General features: G+C 36.8%; 1 protein-coding gene across 1 annotated transcript; it reads right to left on the bottom strand.

Moving 5' to 3' along the window:
- Positions 1-998: 998 nt before the first annotated feature.
- On the bottom strand, positions 999-3,021 carry ECP63 (embryonic cell protein 63). The gene is made up of 2 exons (XM_020354983.3): positions 1,640-3,021; positions 999-1,441 (listed from the first exon to the last, which is right to left on the bottom strand). The coding sequence occupies exons 1-2, from the start codon at positions 2,906-2,908 to the stop codon at positions 1,211-1,213; spliced, it is 1,500 nt and encodes a 499-aa protein (XP_020210572.2). The 5' UTR covers positions 2,909-3,021; the 3' UTR covers positions 999-1,210.
- Between the last annotated feature and the right edge of the window lie 6,852 nt (positions 3,022-9,873).

Raw genomic sequence — 9,873 nt, 5'->3', positions numbered from 1 at the left:
TTAAAACGTGATATATTATCCATAATTACAGGTGATATGCTTCGGAAAGAAAACCCTCTGATTCAAAAATTCCGCTCATCATAAAAGGTAGTTCAAGTTAGATATGGAGATCGTGTTCCAGAAGTTTGATCTCGGAGAGATGAAGTACTTTTCTTTGGAATCAGAATCAATCCAATAGCACGGGAATATAAATTCATCTTCCCAATAAAATATTCTAATATGTAACTTTAGAATGTCTTTGAAACTATTATCAACTCAACCCCACAAATTAATATTCTAATATGTAACTTTAGAATGTCTTTGAAACTATTATCAACTCAACCCCACAAATTATTAATTTGTAAGATTAGAATTTCCTATAGGATAAGTAATTAGTGTACTATAGAAATGTTGAAGTTACGTACGGAAAAGAGCAAACCAATAGGTACACTACTACGAAAGGACTTCTCAAATTTAAGATGACTCAAAGATTATGGTTTTGTCTGTAGAAATTTGATTGAAAACTTATTATACCTACCAGGTCAGATTTGATATTTATTAGTGGAAATCTACTTAAAAATTTCTGTAGTCGATTGTTAAGTCAAATTCTTTATACAGCAGACAAGATATGATGTATCTATCATGTATATGAAGAATAACGGTGACATTGACATGCGAAACTTCAAGGCTTTACAGTTGCAGATAGTGATTGAACATGTAGTCCAATGATTCCAAGAGCACTTTATTTTATTTGGCAGTAATGTTTTTCATGCATGCTAATCAAAGAAGAGGTTATAGCTCAAACAACAGCTAAAGTTGAATTTGTTTTCCCAAAGAAGACAGCAAGCTATAAGCAATTTGGCTATAACAATGACGGAAAATTTGGGGGGAGACTAGTTAATTGGATATACTATAATTTAGATTGATAACAAATTGATAACAAATCAGCCATGTATTGAAAGACATATTGAAAGACACAGTTAGATGGATGTAATGACAGATTCCAGTCACCATCAAGATTATACAAGAACGCGCACGATGTTTTTATTAATGTAATGGTTCCGAGAACCAATGTTGAAGACCGTACAAACACATTTTGAAGAGACAAGCAGAAGGTATAGTGGTCCCTCCGAAAACAAGCAACAAAAACATATACTCCAAATACACTACACAAACTTCACGTACATATTACACAAATAGCACTATTGAACATTAATAGGACACATTAATTTCATTTGTTACGGCGCTCAACTTTGGCGACCCCCTCTTGATCCATGCGTCCCACATCGTTGAAGGTCTGTCCCGCAATCTGATCCGCCGCTTTAAGTGTCTCCGCCGCCGCCCCTGGTCGACTCTCTTCCACTTTCACCACCACGTTGTCCCCACGCCCCTTGGCTTCACCTCCCAGCCTCAGATCCTCCATCTTCCTCCTAGCACCTTCATCTGCACCTCTCACATTTTCCTGCATCACACCAAACACCAACACAATTCCAACATGCATAAGCTCCTCTACAAACACTCCATATGATGGTGATATATATTACAAGATCATAGTTGGCATATTATAAAATATAAATGATGGTCACATATTATGAATGATATAGTCATATTATAAATGAAATAACAAATTTAATGGGGAGATTTAGAATAAGAATGAGACCTTGGCCTTATCATTTGCCTTTGCCTCTGCAGTCTTCTGTTTTGCTGCCTCAGCAGTTTCTGAGGCCTTGTTCTTAGCTGCATCCTTCATCCCTATAGCCTTATTCTTGGCTGCCTCAGTAGTCTCCGCAGTCTTGTTCTTTGTTGCCTCGGCAGTTTCAGCTCTCTTGTTCTTCGCTTCCTCATTTTTCTCTGCAGCCTTGTTCTTTGTTGCCTCAGCTGTCTCCGCAGCCTTGTTCTTCGCTGCCTCAGCAGTATCCGCAGCCTTGTCCTTCATCTCCACAGCTTTATTCTTCGCCGCCTCCGTCGCCGTGGCGGTTCGATCCTTGGCGGCCTCCGTGGCCTCCGCCGCCTTCTCCTTGGTTTCCTCTTTCTTCCCACTCAAGTAATCCACAGCCCTCTTAGCCGCTTCCGTAGCAGATTCCTTCAGCTCCCCAAGCTTCCCCATAGTGCTGTCTTTCCCTTCTTTAGCCTTCTCAGCAGCATAGTCCTTATACTCTGCACCCTTCTCCATGGTCTTATCCTTCGCCTCCTTCGCCTTCTGAGAAGCATAATCTGAATACTCTCCAGCCTTCTGCGCCGTTGCATCTTTCGTTTCCTTCGCCTTCTGAGAAGCATAGTCTGTGTACTCTCCAGCTTTCTGCGCCGTTGCATCTTTCGCTTCCTTCGCCTTCTGAGAAGCATAGTCTGTGTACTCTCCAGCTTTCTGCGCCGTTGCATCTTTCGCTTCCTTGGCCTTCTGTGAAGCATAATCTGTGTACTCTCCAGCTTTCTGTGCCGTTGCATCTTTGGTTTCCTTTGCCTTCTGAGAAGCATAGTCTGTGTACTCTCCAGCTTTCTGCGCCGTTGCATCTTTGGTTTCCTTAGCTTTCTGCTTGGTTGCATCTTTGGTTTCCTTTGCCTTCTGAGAAGCAGGATCCTTGTCAGTGGCAGAAGAGTCGTAGATTCCGGGGGACTTGGTGGCTGAAATGTCTCTGACTTCTCCGGTTGCCACGTCATGGTCGGGTTGGATGGTGACATCGTGGATTACCTCTGTGGTGTAGGGGTCTCTCTTACCAACCACGGCTTCCTTGGCGTTCTCGTAGGTGCCTTGCACCGCTCTTAGCATGGACCCGATTACGCCGCGCTTTTGTTCATCGAGGTCATGGTGGTGCTGGTCCACGGAGCTTGTAGTGTGGTCTCTTTCTCTGTTGGCTTGCTCCAGGTCTTTGGCAGCTTGTTTTGCAGCTGCCTCGGCTCGATCCTCCCGTTGCTGTTGCTTTGACGCCATTGAAGTTGTATGCCTACTTTTTCAACACTCGAATGTAATGTAATGTAATGGAATGGAATGGAATGGAATGATTTTTTGTTGTATATGTGGGTGTGGGAGAATGAAGTGAGGGTTTGATGATTTATATGAATGAGACGAGAGGGTTGTGCTGTGTATGGATGGGTTGGGGAGGGTTGTTTGTGAGTGACACGTGGGCTTGTAGAAAGGTTCGCCGGGTGGTGGTGGGGAGGGTCGGTGGGTGGGTGGACACGTGGCAGGCATGCTTGGGGGTTGTGACACGTCGTGGTGGGATGGTTTTTGGTTGTGACGTGTGTCTTACTATTGAAAGCATGTGTCTATAGTGCAATGTAACGTAAACCTGGATGTGCATGTGTGTGATTGGATTTTGGGTGTTTTCGGGAGGACTGAGGAAAACATGATGAGATAAGCTTTAGTTAGCGGTCTTATGTGTTTTGATCCAGGGAGAGGAGTGGTCGTTCACGTTCAATCGGTCACATAGAATAGAAGCCTCACATGATGAAGGTTAACTCAAAATCGTGGCATGTCAGGGGAGTAAGCAAATCAAAGTCAAACAATTCCTCTCCTGGACTCGTACGTCTTAGTGCAGTGAAAGAAACAAAATCATTTTAGTCTGCCTATTTTTATAAGAGATTCTTACCGTTTACTTTGGTTTAGAAGAAAAAAGTAGAAGGGAAGAAAATGGAAAATGAGACAATTAGATGATTCTTTAGTAGTTCGATAATGAAGAAAGGAATAAGAAGACACTAATAGAATATATGATGTAATGTAATTAATTATTAATAAAGAGTTGATACCTACCCCTCAAAGATGGAAGAATTTTAGTATATTTTCTTATGTAAACTTACAAAAAATTTAAAATAAATACTAATTTAATTATAAAATTAATAATTTAAATTATATTTATAAAATAAAAAATAAAATAAAATTATAGAGATTAAAATTATAAAATTTAAATAATTCTATAAAACATTAAAAAAAGAATTGATCAATAATAAAAATAAAAATTATTATAATATAGAAATTCAAAAATTTAAGTAAAAAGATAAAAATATACTTAAAAAATTATTAAAATTAAACTATTTAAATATATAATAATATTATTATATAAAAAAATTAGAACATATGAAATAAAAATAAAATGACTAAATAATTTTAAAAAAATCAAAAAATAAAATATCATAAATATTATATAAATAAATTCTAAAGCCTAAACATTAAAAAATAAAATAATTAATAAATAAAAAAAATTATTAAAATTACAGTATAGAAATTCAAAAATTTAAAGTAAAAAAATAAAAATATACTTAAAAATTATTAAAATTAAACTATTTAAATATATAATAATATTATTACAAATAAAATTAAAACAGAAAATAAAAATTAAATAATTAAATAATTTAAAAAATAAAAAATAAAATATCATAAATATTATTTAAACAAATTATTAAAAATATAAAATATAAAATAAAATTATAATTATAATTATATCGGTATTTTCTCAAATAATATAGGTATTATAATTTTTTTATTTATTAATATTGTGTTTGGTGTCTGATAGTTAAGATGAAAGTGAAATAAAGGAAATAAATAAGAAAAGAAGAAGAGAAATAAATGAAAAATAAAGTGAAAGTTAAAATTATTTGATAGGAGAAAAGCAGTGAAGTATCAGAGGATGATTAAATTTTTCATTAGGTTATATTGAAAGAAATTAAAAATTAAAAATAATATTATAAATTAATTTACAAATGTACCCCTGACACCAAAGACGCGGTCATAGAATGAGTCTCATGTTTGTATTTCCTTCAAATCTACTCTTTATTTTTGGGTGCTAAAAAACATGTGAGATTTATGGGATCCACCTTTTCATTCCATTTTCTTCTCTTCTTTTCCCATATACCAAAAATAACTAATAATTTATTTTCCCTTTACTATATATTGATTACTCAATTTATTTCTACCTGACGGGAGTTGAGTTTGTCAATTTATATGAAAGATAATTAATAATATTCAATTACATGTTATGTGAGATTTTTTTTATACAATGTGAAAATTAATTGTAACTATGATAATCTCTTATCATATAATAATTTCTTATAAAATAAAAATATTTCCATTTTCTTAACAACAACGGGTCCACATTAAAACTAAGAAAAATAATTTATAAACATTTAAAAGTTAATTGAACTTTGGGATGGAAAATAAAGAAGTGTAATTATGCTAGGTGATTTTTTTTATAAACTACATGTGTGATACCTTATATCCCGCATACCATAACACATAAATAATAAAACTTGAATAACACAATCTTTCATTATTAAAATACCAAACGTGTTTAGATAAAGAGCATCACATCTATGACTTAAATAAATAACATAATCAGTGAAAATTACAAAAGAAATAAGGCTAAGGTTTTCAAAAATAATTTAATAGAAACAACATCCTAATCTAATCCTATTCAGGCCCCGATGTCACATGTCCTATCATAGCAAAGCCCAACATTGAAGCCTAAGTTTCATCACCAACATCCTCATCCTCATGCTGATGATTACCTGTATAGCAATTAAAGGAAAACAACACAAAAGAAAAAGGAGTGAGAAACATCTCACTCTAGCTTACGGTGTAGGAATACACACTAGATAGCCAAATACAAACAAGACATGTATATGTACATAGCCTAGATTAGGGATGGCAAATAAACCCGTACCCGTGGGTAATACCCGAACCCGTCCCGACTTTGACGGGGAATACCCGCTTTGACCGGGTACGGGTACGGGTACGGGTAAAACCCGATAAATTAAATCGGGTACGGGTACGGGTACGAGTATATACTTACTCGCCCCGTCCCCGTCCCCGTCCCCGTCCCCGTCCCCATCCCCGTCCTCGGTTAAATACCCGTCCCCGGTTTAATTATTTAAAAAAAATTAAAATTTTAAAAATAATGTCTCTAGTCTAAAGTGACTCACTCCAGCAACACGATTATAGCAAGTTTAGCAACACGAATCACACGATTACACTCCAGCCTCCACGAGTTAGGGTTTCACACTGCGCACTCCAGCCTCCGACGGACGAGCCACTCCAGTCTCCGACGGACCAGCCACTCCAGCCTACATTTTCTCCCTCCGAGCGGCTCCCTCACCACACTGGTACGTCTCTCTCTCGCTCAATCTCTCTAGGATCTCCTTTCGCACAAGCACTCCGTAGTTGGTATCTTGAGCCTTCCGACTCAAGTATATAATCTGATTATCTGGGTTTCTCTCTGTTTAAATAGGGGAACTGGAAAGAAGTGTACTTTTGTTTCCCTCTCTTTCTTCAGTTTGTCTTGCCCTTTCATGTGAACTGTTAAGTGATATAACCTGTTTCACAATTTCTCACTTGGACAGTGAGAAGGATATGGTTCCAGTTTGGTTTGGTTAAAATGAAATATCAAATTCGAACTAAACTGACCTTTGTAGTTTGGTTTGTATTGGTTATCTCGGTGTTTTGAATTTTTAAATATATTTTATATGACTTTTAATTTTTTAAATAACTAAGGAAATAAATTGACACAATGCTGAATCTAATAAACACATGAAAGTTTTAGTTTGCTGAATCACGGCCGTGACTGAGAATCACGACCGTGATCTTCTCTGGAGCACATCTATGAAGGGTCAGTGGCGTTCACGGGTGTGATTGGGAGTCACGGCCGTGATTTTCTCTGGTGAATCACGGGCGTGATTTAGAATCGCGGCCGTGATTTTCCCTGTAAAAATAAGTTAAAAAAATTTTTGTAAAAAAAAATTATTTTTTTTACGGGTACGGGTATACCCGATACCCGACGGGGACGGGGATGGGACAAAAATCCCATACCCGACGGGTATGGGGACGGGGACTGTAACACCATGGAAAAATACTAAGTTATTTAGTATATATGTATGTATGTATATGTTATTTATGTGGATTTGGAATGTACTTACTTCTATGCATGTTGTATGTTAATGTGGTTTTGATTAGTTGTTTAAGCATGATAGTGATTTTATAGTATGAGATGAGAGGTTGATGTTTTTATAGTTTGTATAGGCATGTGTGTGCATGAATTTGGTGAATGATGCATTGTACACCATTATACTGAACTTGTACTAAGAGGGAAGAAGACTGATCACCTTCCTTCTCATCTTGGTTAAGTGAAGTATTATGGCATGCAACTCATTATTCCAAGCATCTATATCTGAAAGTGATATTTGTTTGTGTGTTGACACATGTTGCATTTCATATGGTGGTGAGTTGTGAGTATTGCATGGAGAGGAATAAGATGGGTAGGAGATCGAAGGATAGGAACATAAGATAAATCTGGTCTTTCTGAGTGAATTTGAGGTTGTTTCAGAGCTTAGGGAGTTGAAATACTTCAAGGAATAGGATATTTGAGGTGAATAGGTGCTAAGGGTGAAATTTGGAAATTTTCGAAAATGGCTATATATAGGGGCTTAGGATCGGAGGTTTTCATTTTTGGTCAGCAGAGACAGTTTTTAGAGAGAGAAAGTAGAGAGAGAAAGGCTCTGGTCCGGAGGGAAACTGAGGACATATTTGGGAAGCTTATCAAGCCAGGATCAATCTTCACAACTGGAGTTTCAGGAGATTTGGCCTCTAAAGCCTTGAAAATTGAGATTGAAGTTTGAATTGGGAATTTGGGGGTTTGTCCAAATCTTGCATTTCTGAAGTTTCTGAGGTAAGGGTGGCATTTATAAAATTAATCTAGTATGTTAAGTAAGGGTGGCATTTATAAAATTAATCTAGTATGTTAAGTAAGGGTAGTGCTTATAAAATTAATCTAGTGCGTATGACCATGATAGGAATAGTATAATTTTAATATGCTATTTTATGTGGAGATTTTCATTTCATATAGTATAATTTGGATCAATTGATGGTTGTTTTGGATATTTATATTATTATTATATTGACAAATTGGCATGATTATGGTTATGTTTAATTATGGAATATGCTATGTATGTGGTTTGGAAAAGTAAATAGGACTTAAAGGAGTAAGGTTATGGTATGGATTAGATCTCTTGGTGAGATCAGGATATAATCTTTGGAAAAATATGAAATTGGGAATCCCATGGTGAGGATTCCAATGTGGAACTTTTCCAAAGGTTATATGATAAACCACTTCAGATGTTAGGTGGATTCTGAAGTACTCCTTTAAGTATTCTATTTGCTACCGGTATGGGGGCCAGGCCGAGTCATACCGATGGATGAAGTGGCCATGATCACCAGGGTTACGTGACGACGTAATTCCAGCTGTATAATTCCATGAGAGGTCAGGTGTGATTCCTGGATTGCTGATATGTTTCAGCGTGCGTGTCAACACTTGGTGGATGGTGTTGAGGCCAACATTGTGAGGATATGTTGGTGTGAGATCATGGAATAATTATACAGTGGTGTGACTTTGTTTCTGGATGTGGAATATGTATACAAATGGTGTGGATTGTATGCATTGGATTTTAGATTTGATTTATATTTGGCATGGAAATAACTATTTATAAGGTTTATTTCCTTGGTGCGGATATATATATATATATTATGGATAAATATCTGTTTAATGATATTTTATCATGTACTATGGTTGGTTTTATATGTGCTAACCCTTGCATGTTTTCCATGTGGTTTGGACTGTGATGATCTCACTTTGTGGGGGAGCAGATCAGGTGTGAGGCTTTGGGTTAGCAAGAAGTCTTCTGATAGCTGCTTTGAGTAGTAGCAAGGTTTAGAGCTTGACCAGCACCTAGGGTGTCTATATTATATTATCTTTTGGATTACTGTATAACTTTACTAAGGATGATGACTCTGCTATAGCAGATTATATTATATATTTTGGAAACAATTTATATGTTATTGTATAATTACACTCTAGCGTAGCTGGCTTTTGCTCTATTTTCTTTATTTTATATATTTTATTTTGGTTGGTTATTGATGTGACGGCCTAGGGTGGGTCGTTACAATTTTGGTATCAGAGCTGGTCAAGTCTCTTTAGGGTTTGTGGGAAATGGTCTTGTTGCATTTCCGTTGTGTGGAAATGAAAGGAACTTCATGAGTTTCTTGATCTTGATTAGGAATTTCTTATGAGTTTCGTGTAAACTCATAAAGTTCTTTGACCTTTTTAGGATGGCTGGTAGGGGAAATCATTCTAATCCTTCTTCAGGAGTAGATGAGCAGCAGATTGCTCAGGCTATGGAGTTAATTGCTGCTGCTATTGGACAACAGAATACCTTGTTGGCTCAGATGGAGATTAACCGGGCTGCAGCTGAAGCAGCTAGGACTGAGGTACCTGATGAGTATAGGGGCTTGTCAGAATTCAGAAAAGGGAATCCTCCTCAATTTACAGGTGTTAATGGACCTGAAGTTGCTGATCAATGGATTGAGGAGATGGAGAAAATTTTCATGGTGATGCAATGCCCAGAGGAGAGGAAGCTAAATTATGCTGTTTATATGCTAGTGGGTGAGGCTAGCTTCTGGTGGAAGGGTGCTCAAGCTATGATGGAGGCTAGAGGTGAAGCGGTAAATTGGGATAACTTTAAAAAGGTGTTTCTGGAGAAATATTTTCCAGATAGTGCTAAGTATGCTAAAGAAGCTGAATTTTTGAGACTGCAACAAGGAAATATGTCAGTACAAGAGTATGTGGTCAAGTTTGAACACTTGGCTAGGTATTATTCTCAAGCTATCACTGAAGCCTGGAGATGCAGGAAGTTTAGTGAGGGTTTAAGATTTGAGCTGAAAAAGACTATTGTCCCTATGGGAATTATGGAGTTTCCAGTTTTAGTTGAAAAGGCAAAAACAGTGGAAAGATTTGAAGGAGGAAATAAAATGGAAAAGGGTCCAGAGGGATCATCTGGATTTGGTAGGGGGAAACCTCCTCAAAAGAGACCATTTCAGTTTCAGAAGGGGAATGCTAATAAGAAACCAAAGGGGAA

This window comes from Cajanus cajan, chromosome 7 (genome assembly GCF_000230855.2).
Source record: "Cajanus cajan strain Asha chromosome 7, NIPB_CcT2T_4, whole genome shotgun sequence".
NCBI classification, from domain to species: Eukaryota; Viridiplantae; Streptophyta; class Magnoliopsida; order Fabales; family Fabaceae; genus Cajanus; species Cajanus cajan.
Note: the sequence above shows the minus strand (reverse complement) of the source record. Positions and strands in the feature narration are given on the sequence as shown.